The sequence below is a fragment of the Myotis daubentonii genome, chromosome 4 (assembly GCF_963259705.1).
Source record: "Myotis daubentonii chromosome 4, mMyoDau2.1, whole genome shotgun sequence".
Taxonomy (NCBI): Eukaryota; Metazoa; Chordata; class Mammalia; order Chiroptera; family Vespertilionidae; genus Myotis; species Myotis daubentonii.
Genome location: NC_081843.1, coordinates 78,819,617 through 78,846,109, shown reverse-complemented (window position 1 = coordinate 78,846,109; position 26,493 = coordinate 78,819,617). Strand labels below are relative to the sequence as shown.

At 43.9% G+C, this 26,493-nt stretch overlaps 1 protein-coding gene across 2 annotated transcripts in view; it reads right to left on the bottom strand.

Annotated features, from left to right (window-relative positions):
• Positions 1–1,538: 1,538 nt before the first annotated feature.
• The window catches only part of MRPS27 (mitochondrial ribosomal protein S27), an 87,041-nt gene continuing 62,086 nt past the window's right edge, over positions 1,539–26,493 (bottom strand). For both annotated transcript variants that reach the window (XM_059694362.1, XM_059694364.1), the window contains exons 5-11: positions 21,522–21,636; positions 17,739–17,817; positions 13,414–13,529; positions 9,535–9,637; positions 7,318–7,460; positions 5,268–5,438; positions 1,539–2,677 (exon numbers count right to left, since the gene is read on the bottom strand). In XM_059694362.1, the coding sequence (XP_059550345.1) occupies positions 2,438–2,677; positions 5,268–5,438; positions 7,318–7,460; positions 9,535–9,637; positions 13,414–13,529; positions 17,739–17,817; positions 21,522–21,636 (967 nt within the window). In that variant the 3' untranslated portion in view covers positions 1,539–2,437. The remainder of the gene's footprint in view (positions 2,678–5,267; positions 5,439–7,317; positions 7,461–9,534; positions 9,638–13,413; positions 13,530–17,738; positions 17,818–21,521; positions 21,637–26,493) is intronic.

Here is a 26,493-nt window from a genome sequence, read left to right as displayed (position 1 = left end):
AAGATGTTGAGCTCTGCAGAGAGGAAGCGTCATAGCAACCAAAACCCTCCTACCACCGGGCATAACAAAGGATGTGAGGTCCCCTTTATAAAGCCTTCACAAATCGTCCTTGTGTCCTTGATCTAGCTTTTTTTAAAATATATTTTATTTATTTTTTTACAGAAAGGAAGGGATAGGGAGAGAGAGAGAGTTAGAAACATCGATCAGCTGCCTCCTGCACACCCCCCACTGGGGATGTGCCTGCAACTAAGGTACATGCCCTTGACTGGAATCAAACCTGGGACCCTTCAGTCCACAGGCCGACGCTCTATCCACTGAGCCAAACCAGCTAAGGCCGATCTAGCTTTTAAAGCCCAGAATAGAATTTATTTTCAGATGCTTTTTTGTAACAAACTGTTTATGAACATGCCCAGCTTGGATTTGGAACCCCTGCCATTCCTACACAATAAACACACAGCCCAAGTCACTGCTTTGTTTTAGACAAAGATCCCTGTGGCGACTGCCACGGTCTCAGCGGCACTGCCACCACCTTTGGCTTGGACACCCCTGTCACCATAAAGGTAATGACATCCTCAGGGCGGCATGTGGCATCACCAAAAGGTCAAATCAATGGAGGAGGAAGGTTATTTTCAAGCTAAGAAGCTGTTATTTAGAATAAAAGGCAATTTTCCTGACAAAACTGTTGAAAAGCATTCCTCTTTCCCCATTTTCTAAAAAAACAGATTTAAAACGTTTATCATTCTCAGAGTTTGAAAAGTTCAGCTCTGAAGTAGAACTCTGAAAAGCTGAGCTCTAACCATGTAATGAAAAGACAGTAACACCACATATTTTGCTCTTAGGAGTCACTAAAGCCAAAGCCCCCTGAGCCCATTTTAAACTCCGTCCCTTCCTCACCCGCACAGGCCCATCGAGGTTATGGGGACAGTGGTGTTGGATCCCGCTGCCTTGTTGGAGGTCACATTACAGCAGCTTCATTTGGGCTCAAGAACCCTGGTTCCAGGTATATATCCTCAGACAGCAAAATCACATGAACCACCATTTACCCTTTTCCATAGGGTTCATAGGTCAACATCCAACCACTGAGCCACACCAGCTGGGCAAAAAGGTGCCTTTTGATTTATCTTGGACCTTCCTCTTGCTTTAAGGGAATGGCGGAAAAAGCCCTGCCCTTGACAAACCAAACGCCAGAGCTGGCTTTGGATTACAGCCCTCTACCCGAGTTAGATTCAGCTTTGCTAGCGAGGGCCCGTGTGGGATACTAGCTGCAGGTGTATACGGAGGGCATGTGCAGGGTGAGGCCCGCAGTTTCAGGTTCCTCATTTACAACAGGTTCCTGGTACCTCCCTCATGGGGTTGCTGGGGTTGTTGGCACACAGTGAGACTTCCATAAATGCCAGTCTAATGGAGAAGAAGGGTTGAAAATATGTTGCTGAAAATCATAGTTAACTATGATGATGAGATTCCCTATATATCTCTCTCCCTTCCTCAAAAGATAAAGAACACAATAAAGGGAAAAAAAAAAGAAGAAAAAAACAGAATCCAACAAAAGAATCCAAGAACATTTATTTCCACAGGTTGTTGATAAAAGACCGCAATCCAGGATAGAAGTAACCGCACTTAAAGGCAAAATTACACAGCAAGCAAGAGCTACCCCAACCCCTTTCACAGAGAAACTTCGGGAATGTTGGCCTCCTGAGGGTTTGATAATTACCCATTCTCCCATGCAGTCCCAGATTTTCTGCAACTTCTCTGAGATGTGTTCACAAGCCGTATGTGTGCGTGCATGTGTGTGGGAGTATGTGTGCGTGCGTGTGTGTGGGAGTATGTGTGCGTGCATGTGTGTGGGAGTGTGTGTGTGTGCACAAAAGGCTCATCTGACCTACTTAATGAAGGAGCGGAGACAATGGGTTGGAAAAAGGAGAAGCTCCCAGCCAAGGAGACTAGCTTTCTCCTCAAGAGTCCGTACATTCTAAAATGCCACCGAGGTTCCTGCAATTTGAAAGCCATTGACTGACCTTCTCCCAGTTCAGGTCTGGGTGAGACACAGGGAAGGAGAATGTGGAGACGGCCCCAGAGAGGAGAAGGGACCGAAGTCCCAGGACGTGCAGTTTGCCTCGGGTGGGGGGAGAGAGACCATTCGAAAGCCTGTGCTTGAGACTGGAACCTGAACCCTGGCACCCCGTCAGGAGCGCCGAGGTGGCTGGTGGCTGCGGTCTGACTGCTTTCCTAGTTCCGCAGCCTCTGGAACTAAGAGTGGGCAGCCTGCATGGGCAGACAGAAGGCCTCTGTCTGTAGAACATCTCGGCGTTCTCGCACAGGTGGACGGCTTACAGGAGGAGAAGGCGGACGGAGGAGGCTGAGGCTGCCATCACGGTCACAGTGAACCCATGGTGGGGCTGGTGAAGTCCCTGGGGTGGGGCTGGGCCGTGGGGCCCTGTTAGGCAGCCGCCTTTGCTGCTTGCCGAGCCAGGTACTCCTGCTTCGCCTTCTCCCTGAACTCCTGTTCCCGCTGAATCAGGTACAACAAATCCCGATGCCACTGCTGCAGCTTCCGCTCGTAGGTGGCGATGTCCTCTGCTTCACAGGCGGGCAGCTGGTCTTTGATGAGCTGGGTGGTTAGCGTCAAAAGGCTCTCTGACTCAACTCTGCCCAGAGCCTGAAGCTGGGAATGTAAGGCCTGTTGGAAAGAAAGGAAACACGAGGAGAAGGGCGTGATTGGGAGAAGGGTACCAGGAGGAGGAGAGGTAAGTCCCTTGCAAAGCCTCCACACATCCAGCTCGCAGGAAGAGGAATGCTGTCGGGACCCTGGCAGAGGCCTTCCCTCCAGCACTGATAGCGTTTGCTCTGTTTCCCCGCAGCCCAGCCATTTGGCTAAGGTGTACTACATGTCATTTCTTCCCCTTCACTTACAAACAGTAAATGAAACTCCATAAGCTGTGATTCCCTCTAGTTTCTGGTTTTAAGCCACAATGACAGCACAGGCATAACAAATCAACATTTCCACCCCGCCCTGCACTGAACCAAGCAGCCAACCCCAAGAACAAAGAACTCAAAGATGCAAACGAAATGGCAGAAGTGGCTGATAAACTGGAGGAAGCCCCTCCACATCTTCTCCTTCAGAATCACCGAGACAAATGTTGGCCTGATGCGCATTCCTTTTAACAGATGGAAGCCATTCAAGGACTTCTTGCTAATGGCGCGCTAACAGCTCCCGCGGGTGCTGCGCTCCACGGGCTCCACCTGCGCGCTCACAGGTCAGCCTGTAGTGCTGTTTGCTCCGCTCCATCGGAAATGGCAGCTGGGTTTGTTCGCACTGTATTCCCAGAGAAGTAAAGTACGGAAAACACTAATCTACTTAAGTGCTTCAAGATGTAGATCACTGGAGAGAGCCACTTATGGCCCAACTATAGCTTATACCACACATCTCCATGTTCCATTCAATTGCAGTTCATTGGCACAGGCGAGGAGGTCTGCTCCCAGGGGAGGGAATGTGAGCAGGTCTACAGGCTTCAGGTAGTGGCCAGAGGCGCAGTGTGATGGGTCTGTCATATAAAATTGGGCCCAAAACAAATTACCTGACACTAATAAACATGAAGCAACAGAAAGACAAGGAAATATAAGATGAAAATCATTTCTCATGGGGTTTGAGGCCAAGGAGACAGCTTGGGACATCAGAATAAGGACTCAACTCTGAGTCAGAAAACTTTTGTTCAAGTCTAAAGCCTCTGGGCTGGTTTCTCTCAGCTGCGGTGTCCTGTAACATGGATGAGCCGCATCTGTCACCCAGGGCCACAGCGAAGACAGACGAAATGCAGTGGTGTCTGATGCACAGACAGTAGCCAGTAAGTGTTTGTCTCTTGTCTTTTTCTGATTTTTTTTTAATGTTTCTGGAAGTGTGAGGACTAAGAATTTAATTTAGGCACTGATTTCTATTCTTTGAGGTTAAGTATATAAGAAACAACAGAAAGAGGTGGTAATTTTCAGTAACGGTGTGACAGCCTTGGTCAATATGAATATGGTAAATGATAATCTATGGGGCGCAGAAGATTTTATTTGGTTTTGTTAGCCTTTCTAAATCTGCAAAATTAGGCAAAGTTAATTGGAAAAGAATTAAGCCAGCTCTACTGTTAATTCTCTGTGAACATGGATTAACCTTTCTTTCTCAGTTTTCAAATTATAAAAGGGGAAGTTGAGCAACGACCTTACAGAATACTGGAAGAAACAGTTGGTAAAAGTACAACAGAATCCCCCTTATAACACGGGGAAATAGGTATCTCACAGCTGGTTCATGATAATTACGGAAAAGATGTAGAGGTAATAATCTGGCGAAATGTCCATCTCTCATCCCAAAGTGACATAATGGGTCAGCTGGCCTGGATGGGAATGGTTTCTGCTTCATACAAAGAGTTCTCCTTTGGGTAGCACTTTTTTCTCTTTGCACAAAATAGATGAGAAAAAGCAAATAAGAGGCCAAGGGTTTAACCAGTGGTTCTCAACCATAAAATTATTTTCGTTGCTACTTCATAACTGTAATGTTCCTACTGTTATGAATCGTAATGTAAATATCTGATATGCAGGATGGTCTTAGGCGACCCCTGTGAAAGGGTCGTTCGACCGCCAAAGGGGTCGTGACCCACAGGTTGAGAACCGCTGGTTTAAACTCTGAACATGGCTCTTTTTTTCTGACGACCACAGAGGCTTTGGGGGTGTTAGCTGAGAGCTACCAAAGGCAGCTTCAGTGCTCAGGGCTGCTGAAAGGGAGAGTGGCCTTATTTCCATCTTCCACGCGGGACAAGAGAGCATTTCTAATGGCCTCATACACGACACAAAGCTGCCAAGAGGAGCAGAGGAAGATGCCTGCATCTAACCTTCATCCTGCTCAAGTGTGGCTTGGTAATTCCTACCTGCATCTCTGGGTTGTCAAGCACGCTTAGCACAACATGGAGAAAGGACCAGATCCTTTCCTCTCGGGGTTGGAGTCAGGTGATGGCTAGGAGGAGGCAAGCTATTACTGACCCACCAGGCACGTGTCAGGGATGAGGGGTAATGACATGCTGCCTTAGCAACCCATTAGCTCAAGTACAAAAAGGAGCCTAGATATTTACATTTGTTCCTTTTAAGACCACTTCCTGTGTGAAGCAATAAAAATGCAATTTTTGATGTCAGTTTTTAACGCCTTTGTGTGTGACATTAATGCATGAAAGGACTGCCTGTCTATCACTGAGGCAGAGAGCATGCTTAATGCACAGCTGAGTGCTGTGACTAACCTTAAATCGCTCCAGGTAGCGGGGAAGCTTGGACTGTTCGGTTTCTTCCACGTCCAACTGCTCCACCAGCTCTTCTGGGCCCGGGCTGTCCTCCCCTCCTTGGGGCTGTTCCTCTGAGGACTCCTGGGCCGGAGCCGTCAGAGCCTGCAGTGCTCTGTCCAGCATGTCGAGCTGTGGGGCAGAAAGGGGCAGGGACTCATCAGCTCATGGCCCTGAGAGCACACTGAGAAGAGAGGCTGGAGAAGGGAAAAGAAGGAAATCCGGGATCTAAAAAGTGGTGAGAAGAGTTCTCTTATCAAATTATAGGAAACAGAAATGGTTATATGATTTCCATTAGAAACATCCTGTCGGACGGCATGGAAAACTTCGTACAAAACGATGGTACAAATAAGCAAGCACAGAGTTATGTGAATATGAATCAGAACAAGGGCATTTGATTTTACATTTAATCAACCAGGTAGGAATCCAAGAATTATGCTCAATGGGCACAAAAGAATGCCCTTCCCACCTCCAGGTCTTTCTTCTGTAGTCAGTTTGGAATTGGGAGAAAGGCAAAGAAAAGCCAGCATAGGCCACAACCAACAAAGGCCACCGCGAATGCACGGTGAAGCTTCTGAGCCTCGGCGAGGGCCTCCTTCAGACGTTAGCTCGCAGAGCATCTGTGAACTAGGGACCCGCGCAACCCACATTGCTGCAGGCAAAGACCAGGGGCACACATGAAATGCACTCTCACGAGGTGGTCTGTGACTTAGCAAGGAGTAAATTATACAACAGAGGCTTTGTTCTGTCCCCTGCCCCTCACCACGTTCACCTGGGGCACACCTCCTTGACCCAGAGGGACTAATCATCAGAGATGGCACAGAAGCAACCTCACAGCCAGCACTAGCACCTGTTTCAACACACATTAAATCTGTCCATGCCACGTTAGAGCAAAAATCCGGAAATACTCCAAGGCCTTTTAATGGCACTAATACATTGCACTCAAACCTGACACATGCCCCGTTCTTGCTGACATCTGAATCACATTCTTAAGCCAGAACACAAAGAATGCAAATCTGGCTCAGAGTAGAAGGACTATTTCCTCGGCAAAGTACTAATGTACAATTTTGTTTTCAATCACTAGCACTGACGATAGCAGGGCTAAGTAGGAATATATATTTAGAAGTGTGTATGCTGTTATAAACCTGGCAAAGAACATAATGGTTCGCTAGACATTAGCATGCCGAGCCACTACAGGAACCAGACTTGTACATCTCCCGACTGAAATGAAAGCCAAAAGGCGAGTCCTAGTGATCAGGGTCAAGGTAAAACAAATAAACAGCTCACAGTTAACTTTCACAGCCTAGAAGGAAACCACCACTCTGACATAAAAGCTGCTTGGATAGGAGTGGACACTGTGGCTTCCACTGTGGGGTGTAGTGTCATGTGGCTCTAAGATCCCTCATCTCCTTAGCCTGAGCTAAGTCTCATTCGTAACTGGTGTCAAGAGTCCTCGGTGACTAAGAGAGATGAGCTTGGGACTGAAGGACAGCCTCCTAGTCCAGGCAGCACGAACGCCTTGACCTCTAAGGGACATCTGATCCGGGTCTCAGCACTGGGCATTCACCATGGAACTCATAAATGGAAGGGAAAGAAGGCTATGCCATCTCTAGTCCCCAGATTCATTTCTGTGGGCTCAGGAAAAGTTGCCATTTAGTTTCCCAGGGATCTAGGGTACAGAAAGGCCAACATTTTAAAGTGGAATCTTAGCCTCTCCTGAGCTGCCACAGAGATTTTATTGGGGAGTGGGCAGTATTTTATTGAACTCAGGGGAGGGGAAGAGGTTCCCTCCTAGACAGTGGGCTATAAAGTCAACAGTAATCTTATTTTCTAGTACATTTGGTCAGTAACATTGAGAATGTTTGTGGCTTTTCATTCCTTTTCATCTGAATAAGCACATGATTCTACAGAAATAAAAAAGAAGTAGGGGACAGGGGAAGACAAAAAAAAAAAATACAAACACAACTTAAGAGGTAGCTAACTCCCACTGAATTAAGATGGAGGAACATACCGCTTCTCTACATAGCTTTCCATCTTCTGGGGAGGAGGCCACCTTCTCCATCACCTGAAGGGCTCTGTCAAGGTAGCCTGGTCGCCACAGCAGAGGCATGTCGTGGTACACAGCCCGCAGCCCTCGCTGCAGTTCCACCTTCCCTGTGGCCAGAGGAGCAAGGAGAAAGCTCAGCCACGCCTTCCCACTAGGCCTGAGACCGAGGCACCCGCGCACACCCACCGGGCAGCTCTAGAAACAGAGAAGGATCATTTCATATCTGTGCCGAGAGCCCAACCCCACCCAGCCACCTGTGACATTAGATGGATGGTGCAGAATGTGGTAAGATTCACTGAATATGTCTTTTAATACACAATTTTATGAACTTGTTTCTCCTCTTTTTCACCTGGACTGGTGGGGATTATCATGAGGACGTCTGCAGCGTAGGCTGAGGGCAATTTAGAGAGGCCGATAAATCTGCCTCTAAGTGGAGCTGCCCTTATAAAATGAGTCAAACAACTGAAACACTACTTTTGTTTTAAGAACAAAATCTTCCTCAGAAAAAAAATTCTACAACTTCCCTACACTGAAAATCTTGTCAACATTGGACAACTTGCCTGGCCAGGAAATGTGGGACAGTTTTTGAAATGCTCCCGAACATCCCATTGACTGTCCTCATGAAAAAAACAACCACCCCATTTTGCTCTTTTGTCCTTTATTTGAGCGTTATCAGTGCTAAAGGCATAAAGTCCGCATCATCCTCTGGCTCTCAGGACACGAGTGTTCCTCCTGGTACCTCAAACCATCATCCCCCCTGGAACTCAGGATGCCAGACAGCAGGGTCCTCTGGTGGGGGCACTGTCTGTACTCCTGGGGCCCAGAGCCCCCTCTGCACTAATGACCAAAGTCACCTTGAGCTGTCAGGTCTCAAATCCACCTTCACTTATCTTTCCTGGGAAGGAGGATTTGGAAAAGCTCTAGCAGGACATAAATAGACAAAGCTTATCAGGTGACAGCTAACTTTAGAGCTTTAAGATGCTTGGGGCCGGACTGTGGCCACATTCTGGGAAGTGGCTGCCATCGAGGTGAGAGGGGCTGTCCAGCACAGGACCCAAGAGCAAACAGCCTCTAATGGGACGGCTGCCAGTCTCAATGCCCCAGGGCCTCTGCTCAGAAACAACAACAAAGTACATTTTCCTAGCCCTGACAACTTCCTGAATAATTCCTACAGTATAATAGACTTGAATGCACATCTGAAGGCAAAAACATGTAAATCAGAATTGAAAAAAGGTGGCAAATAAGGAGAATATGACTTCTTAAAAGTGTTCAACTCTTTCGTGAGTCTGACAGCCCGTCTGGTAAGCTCTGAAATTCCTCCCTGAGTCACTTTATATCAGGATCAACCTCCAAGGATGCCACATCACATTCTATTGAAGTGAACTTCAAAGGCAGCCAAAGTGCTATAACAAAATAAGCAGCTCAAAGTTAACTTTTACACCCTACTCATGAAATAGCCAATGTTTTCAAAACACAAAGGTCAGCAGAAGCAATGAATAATCAGGAGAAGGTGCTTCCTCAAATGCCTATCAAGTAAGGCAAAGCCTGGAAGAATAATGACATAATATGCACTCAGTAAACCTCTGCAAACAGGGCACATTTAAGGCCGAATCTTACTTGCCCCGATTGCACAGAGCCCAGGTTCTGAGGCCACACTGCAGAGCTTCGCCTCCTGACCCGGCTGGTCCAGGGCAGTCAGGGCCCTCCCCCTGCATAGCCACACTGTGCCAATGAGCCACTCCCTGCTTTCCTGAAGTGCTACCAGTGGCGCTGAGTTTCTCTTCCCTCACCTGAAAACAATACCAAGGAGAGGACTTTAACCCTAACTCTCAATGTCTTACTCCCTGGACTTCAGATCTAAAGAGAGAGAAAGATGTTGTTAATACTGGAGAAGATTCTACTGGCTGGTTCTCCCCAAAGGGGCCCAGAACTTTCCTATTGCGCTCTAGCCCTTCCTCACACTGATTACCACTACATATAATCTGTGGCCACCAGCACTAGTTCTCAGCTTGCACGTTGGCAACAGTAAGGCCATCAAAGGTTATTTCTTTGTGCCTAAAAGTGAAAGTTGTATAGAAATTTACTAGCAAATCTAAATCAAACTATAATTTTATTGTGAAGGAGAAGAGTGCATTAGTTATCCTGGTGAAACACAATATCTGTAAGGATCACTTAGCTTACCCAGAAGTGCATAGCCATACAGCTGGGAACTCAAACCCACTGAGTTCTTTTGCTTTAGGCCTGGGAGTAATAGGGATGCACCGAAGTTCCTCTCCTCTTCCCACTGCAACAGAATATACCAGGTCACTGTCCAGACAAACAATGAATACTTTATGCAAAAATGTGATTTTTAATAACATGGAGGAAAAAGAACATGTCATAGCATTAAGTTAAAAAAGCAAAATAATAAAGCTATAGATACACTATAATCACAATTTTGCAAATAAAAGGTATTTATGTTTAATGAAAAACACAGAATGTTAACAGATTTCTGGGTAGTGAAATTATGAGTAATTTTGGTTTTCTTCTTTGTACTTTTCTTTATTTTCTAAAATTTTGGCAATGAATAAGAGCTCCTTTTACAATCAGAAAAGCAAAACCAAACCAAAATAAAGAGTATACTCTGGATCAACATTGCCTGGGGCAATCAACAAAAACTGACACGCTGCCAGCCCCATGTTCACTCCCATGGCTATGACATGATGGAGCAAGCTTTTGAATTTTAAACAATTCAGCAATGACAGGATTCCCATTTGACAGTGTTAAAATAAATACAACTATTAGGCTGCTTTTAGGTAGATTTGTGCCTATCAAAAATAAATTAGGCAATCAGAAACACTTAGTGATCATTTCTTTCAGCCCAGGGTGCAAAATTACACTTCAATAAAATTGGAGCCTTTGAGACATGAGCAAATGGGGCAACGACACAGCAGTGCTAAGCTTGCAGCAGAACAGCAACAGCAGACAGGGGTTCCCTGGAAAAGCGGGCCCGGAGGAGAGCCTTGGCAATGCCCCAGACACGAGAGCTGGGGTCATTCAGTGCCACTGAGTACACACTGGCCTGAGCCCACACAGAACACAAAGCTCAGGCTGCCCAGCGCTGGTGTCTGCACACAGAGGTCAGGGGGGAAGCAGGGAATGAATGCGGTCTGCAACTCGGTGTGAGTGAGGCACTCCAGGTGCTAATGGGCACTCAAAGATTTTCCTGAGGATGGGCTTTGTGTGACAAAAGTGTAATTTCTTCAGGTCTGAAAAAAGAAAAGGCCTTGGGAGAGAAACAAAGCCTCCCCAGGCACTTCTGAGCACAGATAAGTGAAATTGCTGGTGATTAAGGACCAGGTCCTTTCAGTTTCAAAAGCAAATCACTCACTATAGGTTTGATTTCCCCACATAAACTGCAAGAAAAGGGGCCAGTGAATAATAAATGAGCCTTAAAAATTTTTTTTTTTCTTTAAGGAAACCATGGTTTAAGTGTCAGAATGCAATAGGGCGAAAAGCCAAGTGAGCGGTATCCTTGCTGTGCTGGGAGCCAAGCAACACGGTGGTAGCGACAGGAATGGCCATATTCCCAAAGGACTTTTAAAAAGGTGAAAACAAACAGAAACAAAATGAGTGTCTTAGAAGTGTTTTTTAAAAAATGGTCTGAGAATAATGCAGCCAAGGCTGAAATATTACTATAGTAGGTTATGGACTAAGTCAGGTGCTATTTCACCAATGTCCTCTAGGTTTTTTTATTTTATGCTTCTGCCTCTCCCATTAATACAAAGCAAACCCACATTCTCTCCCCTCCCCCTCACTTCAGTTAGACATCTCAGAACACCTGCTGTCTCCCTTCTGCACCTCTAACTCACTCCACAATCCACTCCAATTTGGTTTCCTGCTCCATTATTCTATGGAAACAAAGGTTATTATTTTGTGCCTTCATGCCACTGCATTTAATGAAGTTTAAAAAGGTCCTCATCTTACTCAGAAGCATGCTATACTGCAGACCACTCTCTTCCCTTGGGTTTTGTGGTCTGCACATTTCTATTTCCTTTTTGCTCTGTGGCTCACTTTCAGACATTTACACATGGATGTATAAATTTTATATCCAGATTTTTCCATTAAGCTCCTGATTTCCCTTGTGCAATCTCGACTGTCTCAAAATGCAAAATCTTCAGAGCCATACTTCAGAGCTAAATTAATGATTTTCTTCATAAAACCCAGTCTTTTTCCAGAGTTCCCTTTGCAAACACATGGCAACCCCTCTGTCCAGATACACAAGCCAGAAACTGAGATAAGATTTGACCCCAATTTTCCTGCCTCCACATCCAGTTCATCATCATGTTATCTGCCTCCCAAATATGTCCATTGGCTACGCTCTAACTCCACCACATCCTGGTCCCAAACTACCATTTATCTCTTGCTCAGACAACCATAATCATCTCCTAAGTGCTCTGACCACAGCCACCCCGGTCCCACTCTGATCTTTTATGCACATTACAGCCAGAGGCATCTTTTTAATACAAATCTGATCATGTCACACCTCTGCTAAAAACTTTTCAATGGTTTCTCACTATTTTAGGATGAAGACAAATAGCTTAGCATGATCTATATTTTCCTACCTTGTCTCATCCTACAGCTGCCTTCCATTCTCAGTTGCAGCTACACTGATTATCTTCCTATCTTCCTCCAGTCCCTTTCTGCTCATCATATTCTTTCTGCTTCTGCACATGTTTTGGATTTTCTTCCCCCTTTTCAGCCAGTTAATTCCTAGTCATCCTTCAAATATTAACCCAAGAACTATTTCCATAAGAAAGCCTTTCCTAACCTATCTAAGTTTAAAATACAAAAATTCCTATAGCCTTTCATAGACCACATCTTTGTAGTACTCATTATAGTCATAATTTTATATTTGTTTGTGTTTCATTTTTAAGTGCCTGTAATCTTCTTAGATTGTAGGCAGGAAATGTTTGCTTACCTTTGTGCACAGGTATGAAATGTTATAGGTGCTTAATACATATTTAATGAGATAATGAATATGGTGTTTGTCATCAGCTATTAACACTCATCTTAGAAAAGCAAACACACCATAACTTCTTTAGAATGTGGGCTGGACCAGATGACATTTTCAGTTCTTACCCAAATAAGAATTAAAAAAAAATTTTTTTTTATTGGTTTCAGAGAAGAAGGGACAAGGGAGAGAGAGATAGAAACATCAATGATGAGAGAGAATCATTGATCAGCAGCTGCCTCCTGCATGCCCCCTACTGGGGATTGAGCCCACAACCTGGACACGTGCTTTTGACCGGAATCAAACCCGGGACCCTTCAGTCCACAGGTCGATGTTCTAGCCACTGAGCAGAACTTGCTAGGGCCCAAATCAGAATTTTTTAATGTTACATTTAAGGTTAAGGGCAGATAATAGGATCAGACTTCCTGGCTTCATAAGGCAATTTCATGCTATTAACTGACATCCCTGTGCCCCAGCCTTCTCATCTGTATAAAGTTGTGAGAACTGACTGCATTAATAAATTTCCTGGTATAAAGTGCTATTTAAATATTAGTTATTGTGTTATCACTGTTGTTATTCTTAGGACAGCAATAAATAATGACTAAATACCTAACCTAATGGATAAAACCAAAACCTGACATTCTGGATTGACCCACTGTAACCTTAGGAAAGTACTGATAAAAATTAAATAATTGGCATTTGATACCTAGGGTTGTGGTCAAAGTCAGCAGCCTCATTTCTTCTTTGATATGCCAGGTCCAGCTCTCACTGACTATCTGTTACCCATTTCTGAAGAGCACTGGGACTAGATCGTTTCAAAACGTGCCTAAGCACTTTCACTTGCGATTCTCGTGAGTGGAGGACATCCAGTTCCACTTTGTTAGAAAGCACTAACTACAATGGAGCGCAAACACTCATTCCTCGTTGAACACAGCCACAGAGCTGCCCAGCAGACAGCCTTTCCAGATCCGAGAGCCGGGGTTTCCTCTGGCCACCTCAGCCTGCCCAGTAGCCACTACCTGCTTTTTCTAAGGTTCTGGGGAACTGCTTGAAGGTAGATCACTTACAGTGAAGTCTGTCTTCTTTGCTAGGCAGTGGTATAAAACATAGAGGGAGAGAAGCTGGGTGGAAGGTACTTCAAAGGCTTCTTGCATCATGACCTCAAAAACCACGGATAAAGCATCTGGCAGGAAGATCAAAGTGAAAACGAGAGCAAATTAGCTGCAGGTAACATCACCAAATCTGTATTTAACTATAAATACTCTTATAAAAACATGGGGCACGATGGAAAAATAAACAGAATTAAGATGTAAAAAATGTGACACTGTTCCTAGTTCTTCTCAAACCTTTAGCTTCTATTGTACATACTTGTATGCACTAAACCAGGTGCTACTGTACCACTCACCTCAAGGACATTGAATAAACCACTTAATTTCTCCCAGCATCAAGTTCCTAATGATAAAATAGCATTTGTCCCATCTACTTCAAAGGATTGTTGGACAGTCCAACAAAATAATATATATGAAAATGCCTCATACATGTCTATCAGCTGGAAGAGCTCAGGCACACAGAAAGGAGGCAAATATATTTTCCAGATCACCCTGACAAGCAGAGTGGGGCCGGGATGACTGCTCCATTCCGTGTTCTGGCACCTTCTCCTTGTTAGGGCAAAAGAAGACAAATGCTAGAGGCAATCCTCAATCCCAGGTATTACTTCAAAGACAAAAAACTGATTAATATAAAGAGGACTATTGAACTCAGTTTAAAAGACTTGAACAGGGGAAAGGAAAATGCTCATTCATAAATTATAAGCACCTGAGTGTAATATACAATGTATTTGTTTCCACATGAACACTGGTCACAGGAGATCGGACATTGAGCAATTTTTATTTTCCCTCAATATTCCACAACATAGACAGAAGCCAAGAAAATCAAGTTCAAACAATTTCCTCTTCTTAGTATTGTTAAATTAGAGAATGTTAATATTGATATAAATTGTGGAACCTGCATTTAGCAGACACAAATATTTCTAACTGACTGAGTTGTTATGTTAACCAATTTTTGTATACAGTCATAATTATAAGAGTTAGCACTGATTTGCAGCTGTTTCTAGCCAGCTGGTTTTGTACATGTTGTCATGGTTTGGAATGAGGCCACAAGCAAGAATTTCTATATTCTTTTTATAAATGGGGAAACTGAGATAGACAAGCAGACCAGGAAGTCATCTAGTCAGTAGCAAAGTGATGATCTGGAAGAGATTAAAAAAAAAAAAAGAAAGAAAGAAAAAATGAAAAAAACAACAACTGCAAATAAAACAATATTTTAAAAGCAAAATTAAAGCTAAAAGTCCAGTTTTTTTAAAAATGTAGTTTTGCCAGTATCTGTTCACAGAATCTAAAATTACACATGAAAAAGAAATCAAATTTACTTTATCTGTCATTATTTATATTCTATATTTCCATCAGCTTGAGAAGTAAAATTATATTGGCTATCTAATTAATTTTAATTTTCCTCCATAATCACTTATGTTCTTTGATATTTCTTATCCTAACAACAAAAATATATTTTTTTTCTAATTTTTGCCATAAGTGATAATAATCTTAATCACAAATTTACTTTAAACATGTTCAATATTATTTACTCTGCATTTAGAAAAAGAACTCCATTGGAGACTGTCAGGGTCCCATCTGACCACTCTGTAGAGTCTGCTGCAATCACCATCTTTCCTTGGCTCCTCTATTGCGGCTGAGGTGAAAGAGCCACTTTAATGTCACGGGATCAGAGAATTTGGGTTAAAGAGATCTCAGAGATCATCAATCCACTTATTTACAGATCTCTATATATAAAAGGCTAATATACTAAGTGTCTGACTGTCCAACCGGTCGTTATGACGTGCACTGACCAACAGGGTGGCAGACGCTCAATGCAGGAGCTGCTGTGATGCACGCTGGCCATTTACAGAGAAACGACACTGTGGACCTGGCACCCACAAAGCAACACTCGGCTTCCCCCAAGTGGGACACAGGCCACACCACCACCTGGAGTGACACCCCACCAAATCGCAGCCGATGCTGCTGAGACCCCATGGCACAAAATGTGGCCCCCAGCCCAGCCCGGAAACTGTGGCTGTGGGTGCCAGGTAATGACGTCACATAGCAACCCCAGCTTCCTCTCCCTAGTGACTAGCATCCTTGGAGTTTCTTCAGCCCAGGAACATGACTTGCTTTATAGCCAGGTGCAAACATTTCACACTTTAACCAAATGTCTGTGAAGTGTTTTCCCATGCCTCATCTCATTTGATCCTCACAAAAGTCCTGGAGTAGGTAGATAGGAGACTTGGTGGAATCCTATTTTCTTTTCATTAGCCAGAAAATGGAGATTTAGAAAGCTTAGAAGCTTGACCCGACTGAAAAGAAGTAAAAAATGGTGGACCTTGAAAATGACTTCAGGTTTTCTCACTGCGCAGAATATAGTCAAACACTGCTGCAGCTAAATATTTAACCCTTTGTTCTCCCTGTGTGATCTACAATTATAATCCTCTTTGTGTTGATTTTACTGCTGTGTTGCTGACAATTACCTGAAAGAGAAGTTGGAGTGCTTCACTGGGCTGGGAAAAGTTTAGCTACATCAGAAAGCAGGCCTAATTAAGCAAGTTTATTCTATAGCTATAAAAGGCTAAGTTGACTCAGGCATGTACAATACATATAAAGCTCTTGCTGTTGCCAATCGTACAGGTGTTTCGATATGTCATTTTTGATTGTGAATTTGGTTGACACTTCTAGTATAGAGAAAGGGTGAAGAGCGATATTAAAATATTTCTTCTAATTAATTTTCTTTCAATGTGCACAAATTTGTGCACCAGGCCATTAGTTCAGTAATTAAGTACCAGGGAGAGGAAATGGCTTTCCTTCATAGTGACTGTACTGCTCTTTCCAGGATGAGTCAACTGGTTTTATAGTTTTATATTTTAAACTAGGGGCCCGGTGCACGAAATTCGTGCACTGGGTGTGTGTGTGTGTGGGGGGGGGGGGGGAGTGTCCCTCAGCCCAGCCTGCCCCCTCTCACATACTGGGAGCCCTCAGGCATTGACCCCCATCACCCTCCAATCGCAGGATCGGCCCCTTGCCCAGGCCTGACGCCTCCGCCAGAGGTGTCAGGATTGGACAGGGGACCCCCATCTCCCCCTGATCACTGGCTCTGGCCCCCGCCCAGGCCTGAGGCCTCTGGCCCAGGAATCATGCCTGGGCAGGGGACCCCCATCTCCCTCTGATCGCTTGCTCCACCCCCCGCCCAAGCCGGACGCCTCTGACCCAGGCTTCAGGCCTGAGCAAGGGGACCATCATATCCCCCCAATCCCCGGCTCCGCCCCCCACCCAGGCCTGATGCCTCGGCCAGAGGAGTTGACCCTCATCACCCTCCGATCACCAATCACCGGATCGGCCCCTTGACCAGGCCTGAGGCCTCTGGCAGAGGTGTCAGGCCTGGGCAGGGGACCCCCAGGTCCCCGTGGTTGCAGGCTCCGCCCCTGCCCAGGCCTAACACCTCTGGCTGAGGCGTCCGGCCCGGGCAGCGGGGACCCGCAGTGGCAGCGGGGGGCGCCGCGATCGCGGGCTTCGCTTTAGGCCCAGGCAAGGGACCCCTAGCTCCCGGGACTGCCAGCTTCGACTGTGCCCAGCTCCCATCGCTGGCTCCACCCCTACTTCCTGCTATCACTGGCCAGGGTGGCAAAGGCACCTGATTCTCCGATCATGGCTGGGGGGCAGGGCAAAGGCGGCCCCAGGGCCGCCTTTGCCCTGCCCCCCAGCTCTTAGCTCCCCGCTGGGTTTCCAATCACTGTCAGTGGCAGGGGGCTTCTTCCTGCTTTCCCTTTCGCCTCCCTGCATTGTGCCTACATATGCAAATTAACCGCCATCTTGTTGGCAGTTAACTGCCAATCTTAGTTGGCAGTTAATTTGCATATAGCCCTGATTAGCCAATGAAAAGGGTATCGTCGTACGCCAATTACCATTTTTCTCTTTTATTAGATAGGATAATAAAATTGTACTTTAAATGAAACAAAGTTAGCAAATGGTGCCCAGGAAAAGGGGCAAGCTATTAACAGCATCACTATAACCTTGACTAGCCATGGAAGCTCAGGCAGGGTTTTTTGCTTAATTAAAGTCACTGTCCTTTGCCTAAAGAGACATGAAGAAGAGAAATGTAAGAAACTCAGAGGGGAAAAAACCTGGACATGATTTCCTCTCTGGGCAAGTGGCATGTCAAATCAACTACAAATCTATCTCTGACTAAAAGAGTGATGTGAAGAGATATCATTAAGAAGAAAAGGGAAAGTGACTACATCTGCTTCTTTTTGGGAGCTGAAGCCCCATTATAAATGGGCTTGGTTTCTTACCTTGGTAATTTTCTTTCTTTATGAAATAATCTATCAGTAAATTGAATGTAAAGTTATCTGGGAAAATTCCATATTGGACCTGTAATGAAAATGAAAAGAAAAATAAGAGGAAAATATCCACTTTAATTGGATTTATAATATATGCCTATTATTATTCAGGATGAAACTTGCCACCATCAGCTTTAAAATATTTGACTATCATTTTACAGCCTCTGTGACAGGGAAAGAGAAGCTGTGACTCATGAGCTTTGGTCACTGGGACTGCTACTCGGGGTGAGAAAGTGGGAGGTGTTTGATGTAAGACAATTGATACGTGAAAAATAAAACTCAATTCTAATACCTTATCATAGGTAAACAAACCAACCAAAAAACTGAAAAAAAAAACCAAAAACCAAAAAACTTAAACCAACTCCCCCCACTCCCACATACTCCACTGATTCAGAGATTCTTTTTATAAAGTATGAATATCAATAAAATGCAAAAAGAGACTCCCATAAGAAAGCACACATTTTCACCTTATGCAACATTTTCTGGCCCTTAGACTGTTTCCCCCCACCTTTATTGAAGTGTAATTGGCATATTATACTTGCTTAAGTTTAAGGTGTACAATATGATTAATACACATGATATTGAGAAATGATCACCACAATAAGATTAGTTAACACATCTTTCACCATACATTATACAATATGGCATTGTTAACCATAGTTACCATGTTGTACATCAGATCCTCAGAAGTTATCCATTTTATAGCTGGAAATGTGTACCCTTTGACCAATATCTTCCCATTTCCCACAACCCTCAGCCCCTGGCATCCACCATTCTACACTCCTTTTCTATGAGTTTGTTTTTTTAGATTGCACATATAAGTGACATTATAGGGTATTTGTCTTTCTCTGATTGACTTATTTCACTTAGCATTATGCCCTTAACTTCCATCCATGTTCTCACAAATGGCAGGATCTCTTTTTTTTATAGTTTAACTAGAGGCCCAGTGTACAAATTCGTGCATGGGTGGGGTCCAGTTAGCCCGCCCTGATCGGGGCCGATTGGACCAGGCAGGTCTGGAGGAGGGGCTGGGGGCAGTTTTGGCTGGCTGCCCCCACCCCTGATCAGGGTGGAGGGGGGCGATCAGGGTGGGGGCGGCCAGGGGGAGGGGCTGCGGGTGGTTGGCTGGCCACCCCCGCCCCCTGGTCGAACTCCCAGTCAGGGGGACAATTTGCATATTAGCCTTTTATTATATAGGATAATATTCCATTGTGTATACAGACCATACTTTAAAAAAAATATTTTATTGATTTCAGAGAGGAAGGGAGAGGGAGAGAGAGTCAATGATGAGAGAGAATCATTGACCAGCTGCCTCCTGCACATCCCCCACCAGGGACCAAACCTACAACCCGAGCATGTGCCCTTGACCGGAATCAACCAGGGACCCTTTGGTCCACAGGTAAATGCTCTATCCACTGCACTAAACCAGCTAGGGCCAGACCATACTTTTTTATCCATTCATTTGTCAATAGACATGCTGTTTCCATGTTTTGGCTATTGTGAATAATGCTGCAATGAACATGGGAGTGCATATTACCCTTTGAGACAGTGATTTCATTTCCTTTGGATATATACCTAGAAGTGGGATTGCTGGATCATATCGTGGTTTTACTTTTAATTTCTGGAGGAATCATCATACTATTTCCCATAGTGATTGCACTAATTTACATTCCCACCATCAGTGCACAAGGGTTCCCTTTTTAAAGTCCATTAAAAAAATTCAGAACGCCCATTAAAAAATTTCCAATACCTGGGCTCCAGAAAGATCCTTGCCAGTACCTGTTATCTCTTTGTTGTCTCTTTGTCTGGTTTTTAAATACCCAAGAAATATGTTAATGAAATAGTACTAATCAAGCTTCTCAGATATTCTGTTCACAAGCAGTTGAACATTTGAGAATCCAGATTTCTCCAAATATGGACTGTTCAGGAATGCTTTTAATAGTGCACATTCATAAGCCTCAGACTTACAGAATCAGAATCTCCAGGAATGGGGCACAGAACCCTGAAGTTTTGTGTTTGTTTGTTTTTTTTTTTAATATTTTTTGTTTTTATTGATTTCAGAGAGGAAGGGAGAGAGAGAGAGAGAGAGAGAGAGAGAGAGAGAGAGAGAGAGAGAGAAAGAGAGAGAAGAACATCAATGATGAGAGAGAATCATTGATCAGCTGCCTCTTGCATGTCTCCCACTGGGGATCAAGCCTGCAACCCAGGCATGCGCCCTGCCCGGGAATCAGACTGTGACCTCCTGGTTCATAGGTCAATGCTCAACCACTGAGACATGCTGGGCTGGCCAGCACCCTGAAGTTTTAGTGGATAAATTATTTGCCTGAAGTTATAGGTAACTCGTGGAATTTTTGGGGTAATAGCCTGAGTGTTCGTTCCATAAAAGAGCAGGAACAGCAGAAAACCAGATAGACTTTTCAGCCTTTGAGATCCTTCTTGCTTAGTTTGCCCAGGAATTTCCTTCTTTTAATATAATCTGTGTTACAAAACTATGAACTGAAGAGAGCAGGATTTAATCTACTCTTTCCCCTGGGACCCAATATTAGATTTACCAGTGAATCTGCTTATCTGCCTTATCTATAATAATAAAAGAGTAATATGCTAATTAGACTGGATGTCCTTCTGGACGACCTTCTGGACGAAGCAGGGGTTGCGAGAGAAGCCCAGGTCCTGGGTGCCAGAGGGAAGCCAGTGCTGGCAGTCAGGGGAAGGAAGGCCTACTCTTGCACAAATTTTGTGCATTGGGCCTCTAGTTAAATTATAAGTTTCCTGAGTCAAGGGCAGGATATTAATCATTTTTATAGACAATGCCATACCCAATGCAATGTCTCACATACAAACTCTCTGCAATGTATATTAAGTTTAATTGGGCCCAAGTCATGGAAGACAAAACTCCCAAAAACAAAATCAGTATTTCCTTTTGAGTTTTAACATACAATGTCCAATGATATTATAGAAATAATAATTTTCATAGAATTATTGTTAAAATATTTTTATAGTGTTGTAGCTTGAAACTCACATAACAACATTCTAAATTTTTGCTTATTTTGTACTTTATTCTTGAGTGACTTATTTCACTTAGCATTATGCCTTTGAGGGTAGGGGTCAGGGAACTGAGAAGACATGCTTTTTTTTGTTTGTTTGTTATTCCTCCCCAAGGATATTCCTCCTCCACCCCCCATTGATTTTTAGAAAGAGTGGAAGGGAAGGGGAGAGACAGAGAGAGACTGGGGAAGGGATCAAGGCTGCAACTGAGGTACAGTGACCTTGACCGGAATTAAACCTGCAATCCCTCAGTCTGCGGGCCGATGCTCTAACTAGCGAGCCAAACTGGCTAGGGCAGACATGCTTTGAGTAAACCTGGAATACGTCTCTTTAAAATGTGTAAGATAGTATGAATACTAGGGCCTTGACTTTCCCCCTCAACTTCACCAAAGGAAACCAGGTAAGAAATCCAAGGCTCAGGGATCAAGAATGAAAGGAGCACCAGTGCAGCATTCTCGTGAGTGGACTACCTTTGCTTCTACCTGCCCATTTCTGAGTCATTGTGCTGAGAAAGCAGCAGGTATAGGAATTTTATTTTCAATGTGTTGATTTATATCCAGCTCCCTTATAAAAAGGACATCAGAGAGGAAATAATTTTAAAAAGTTATTTCTTGTATTATTTTTGCTGGTTCAAACACCGTATCCTCTAAACTCAGAAGAACAAGTTGCAAACGCCAGGAGCGCTCTCACCTTATTTACAAGGGTATATAAGGCCTTGTCTTGTGCACCATATTTTAGGCACTGCCTAATCCAGGTGTGGATAGTCCAGTCTCTCAGGTACCAGCAATTGGGGCTGTGCCGGAATCTAAACAGAGCATAAGGAGAGAGAAAACAGGTGTTAACTCTTAAATGTCAATGCCAAAATACATCTTCCACCAGCAGGTGCTTCTCTTAGGTATTTACAGATGTGTAGTCAATAGGACCAAAGTCATAAAAGTCAACAGTCTACAAAACGTCAGGCTAAAATTCACTAACCATAAAGTCTAAAATGGAAAAGAGAAGGCAAAAAAAAAAAATTAAATTAAATAAATAACAAAAAGATTGTAAAAATTGTATTCCTTATTTAATAACCCCTAAATCAGTATCTTGTTTTAATATGAGACTTATGAAAAATGACTTGGTAGAAATACTAACCATGGTGTTATGTGAATACATAGTTCATTAGAAGAGAGATGTGGAATTGAAGCTGACCCTAATAAATTCACAATAAAACAGATGAAGCAAAAAATAAAAATAGAAGAGCGGAGCAACTCTAGAGGGAATTAGCTTTGTGTCATATTGATATTTCTTGTGGCACTTAGGAGAGATTGGCATACTCATCAATGAATCAAAAGAAAAAAAAGAAGAAAAAATAATGAAAATTAAGCAAAACTTAACATTCAGGTCCCCCAGGTCTTCGGAACCCACAGTACCGCTGCCTTCTTCACAGCTCTGCTCTAGCTCTTCAGTCTGCCTCCTCTTGCTTCCTACTGCTCCCCACTTAGCTTTAAAAGGCAATCCACGCTAAGGCATATGTAGTGACAGTGTTGCCACAAAGAAAGGCATTCCGAACACTACCCTTGCCTTGTGTTTGCACACATTGGTAACACTTTGGGTCAGAGCGCTTCTTGCTCTTGGCGGGTCCAGGCCACAAGCCTCAGAGCAGAGACAATATAAGTGGCTTTGCAGTCCTCTTTTTGTTTATCTATTTTGATTGGGATGGATCTTCAAATATCATATCATGTCAGCTAAAGTTCCACCCTTTTTCTTTAACCTGATAGAAGCAGGTCAATTTCTGGGCTCTACAAAAATCAAAGTGTTTTCTTAAAAACAAAAAGGCAAGTCAAAAACTTGGAGTTCAAGGATTTTGTGCCAGATTGAGAGTTGGGGCTACAGGCGTATCCCAGTGTTTTTCAGAGGCTGTTTATTCAATCTGCCACCTGCTCCTTCCTGCCATCTGCTACTGGGACAGTTTCATGCTAAACAAGTTCTCTGCCAAAGTAAAAGCCGAGAAAAAGGGAAAGTGAGAAGTAGTATTTAATTTAGGCTATTTATTAGTGCTCTGATTAGAGAGATTAGGCAAAAATAAGATCTGAAGATGTTTTATGGATTTAGAGTCATCGAGCCCTCTCCAGTCTTTTGAATATCTTAGATTTGCCTAGAAAATGTCTCTATCTTTCTCTATAGAATTAAGCCATTTAAAAGCATAGATAGAAACTGGTTAAATTGTGTTCAGGTTGAGAGTGATCTGGCCAAAGAAAGGCATCATATAGGTGCCAGAGATACTAGATCTAATGAGATCCTCTGCAGGTAAGTGAAACAAAATATGTCTTTTATTATTTCACTAGAGGCCCAGTGCACGACATTCATGTATTGGGTGTCCTCTCAGCCCGGCCTGTGCCCCCTTGCATTCTGGGGTCTCTAGGGGGATGTCCGACTGCTGGCTTAGGCCCGCGGCAGAGGCAAGAGAGGCTCCCGCCACCGCTACACTTGCCAGCCGTCAGCCCGGCTTCTGGCTGAGCGGCGCTCCCCCTGTGGGAGTGCACTGACCACCAGGGGGCAGCTCCTGTGTTGAGCATCTGTCCCCTGGTAATCAATGTGCATCACAGAGACCAGTCATTCCACCATTTGGCCGATTTGCTATTAGCTTTTTATTATATAGGATGACTCTCCTCACATGTAAAATCAATTGTTGAGCCACTTGAGCTCCTGTCCTGCTTCCTCTGAAAAATCTGAGATCTAAAGTATAATCGCCAATTAAAAGTTAATTTTACTTTTTAAACAAAAAAGTCATGACATAACAGGTGTATTCCCTAAATGATGGAGATGTTTCCTTGTTAGCCTGTAACCTCCCTGGGCAAGTAGGGGCAGCGACTGACTTGCTCAACCCTGGCTCCTCAGTGCCTGACACCATTCGTGGCCCATGGCAGGTTTTCACCAATAAGACAAGAGCTTTATTCAACACGTATTAACGGCTATCATGTGTTGATAATTTTGTTAACATCTGTGGTATATATGAAGAACTGTAAGCTACCTGTTTGGGGAATTTATAATCCCGTTCCAAAGCAAAGTATACAAAGCTGAACAATTACACCAGGTGGAACAGTAAGTGCTAAAAGGGCACTGCTAGTTGTCAGGAGGTGTTTTTGGTAGTAATGATGTTAGGATCAGTACATTTTTCCTTTTAAAGGCAAACGAAACAAAATAAAAAATGTCAATTACTTCCTTCACCCAAGATTATTTTAAACCTAATCCATATTTACAATCTAATCTTCCACTTTAGGATATCTCCAACAACCACTAAAGAGTTAGGACTTTTTAAAAAAATTAAATTATTTTTTTTTCCATCACCGTTTATCCCCTCTATGCCTTCTTCCACCTCCAAAGAACTTTTCTTTCTTTCTTTTTTTTTTTTTTTTGATGGACTTTAAAATAAGAGCACCACAACCATATCCAGCAAAACACCCTTTTCTCTGATCAGCTGATCATTGTTAGGCTTTGAGTGAGAATGACAAAGATGATAAGACCTGGCTATACTAGTAAAAGCTTCAAAGCTCAAATCAAAATTGGTTTTAAGCCACTTGCTAACCTTGTGAGGCTAACTTCGCACAGAGAACAGAAAAGTCTTTTCTCTTACACTTTATTTCTTAGAAGCCTAAAGGGAAAGTTACAAGACTTCCCACCTCCAATATCATCAACTGTGCACTGCAGCCCTTAGATTGATTTGTCAGCAGACTCAAAGGGGTCTTTAATAAGTTTACTCTCTCCCTCCTGGGACAGGGCTGCTCAGTACGATCTCTCCTCTCTAAACCTAATACTCCAGATACACAACCATGGCGAGAACATTCTCAACTAAATGACATCAAATAAATTCAGGAATAAGAGGAAAACACTTCCTCATATACCATGACATATGCTGCCCAAAGTGCAATTCCTGCTTTTCCCAGCCAAGCAGGAAATAAACTCCCTTCCAAGCCCCCATCAATGATAAAAAAGAAATTAGCACACAACTTATTGGAGTAGCTATCTAGAAAATACACAACTCAAAATATTGACATAGTAAGGGCCCAGGTTTGGAGTGAGTTTGGAAAGAATCGCTCTGTCAATGATTTTTGAAGCAGTTCAGACAGATAAACTTGGGCCTTTTCAGAATTGCCAGGGGTAATATGATAGGCAGGTAAGTCTCCAGAGTGGGTACTTGCCTGGAATGAGTCTGCAGGCTGCTGGACCAGCATTCTCCCTGTCAGCCAGGAGAAAGGCAAAGAGACAAGAACACAACTAACACATTGATTTTCCAATTTGCTTGCAAACAGACTGGCCTTTGTTCTCGCCTGCTCTGACCACTGGCCTGGCAGATTACAGGCAGCCACTGTAGGAGTCCCCTCCGTGTCCCACACCATCAGCTGTTTGCTCACCTCAACAGAAGCGTTATTATTGTCCAGGCCAGCAGGCTGCCAAGCTAGGCAAACTGTGAGTGTGCAAAGGATAAACAAATGCAACCCAAGTAACCCCAACAATGTCTGTGCTCATGATGGCAGAGACATTCTGAGCTTCCAATTTATAAAATATAAGTAAACTTACAACAATTTTAAAGACATGAGTATTTCTTGGAGGAAGGAGTGTTACGGAAAGGAGAGAATGAAGAAGCATGTTCTCAGGTTCTAGCTCTAGTTCTGAAAGCTGGTTACCAGGGCTGCAGGATCTCTGTCCACGGTGCTAAGTGGGGTGGCCAGGTGAAGACAGAACTTGCCTAGGAAGCCAAATCATGACTAGTGAATTAGCAGGAATTGAGAGGCTGTCTCTCCTCAAAAGTCAGGATATGTTCAGGATTCCTCAGGGCATTTGCCTGCACTGCTGCTCATTCAAGACCAATGTCACCAGGAAGGAAGGAGAGCAGAATTACAGGCTGCAAAACTGACAAGGGGGCAAAAGTCTGATGCCTCGGAGATATCTTGGAAGGGAAGAGTGGTTACACAAAAGTCAAGAGGGAAAAGAAAAGCACCAGAGACTCACTATGATTACACAGATCGTAAAAGTCACATGGGATTTCCTATTTGTGACCAATTTCATTTAAAAAAAAAAAAAAAAAAAGCAAAAACAGCGGCTCAGTTGGTTGAGTGTTATCCTGTGCATTGAAGAGTTGCTGGTTCGATTCCTGGTCAGAGCACATGTTTGAGTTGAGGTTTGATCTCCGGTTGGGGCATGTGCTGAGGGCAACCGATGGATGTTTCTCTTTCACATTGATGCTTCTCTCTCTCTGTTTCTCTTCCTCTAAGCATGTCCTTGGGTGAGGATTAAAAAAAAAGGCGAGGGGGAGAGACACAGCTTTTCTTCCATGGGATTCAAGTAAAGGCTACTGTTGAAGGTGAGTGGCAATGCCCATCAGCTCTCTCAGAGTCACAGATGACAGCGCTCCCGGCTGAGCAGGGCAGAGGCACAGATGCCAGAGCCTGGAGCTCATCTGCTCCACCATTTAGAGCGGCAGCACTGGCTCTTCCATATGACTGAGCAAGCTTTCCACAGCGTTTATCTGATCATGAGAGCCACCACCCTGAACTTGAATTCTGTATCCGGTGGCAACAGGCTTTCCAGATGGAGACCATAGTCCCTGAGCTGGGCAGACATGGAGATGGGTGACTGGGTAAAGGAAGGAAAGAAAGAATGCCAAAAAGAACACGTAGCT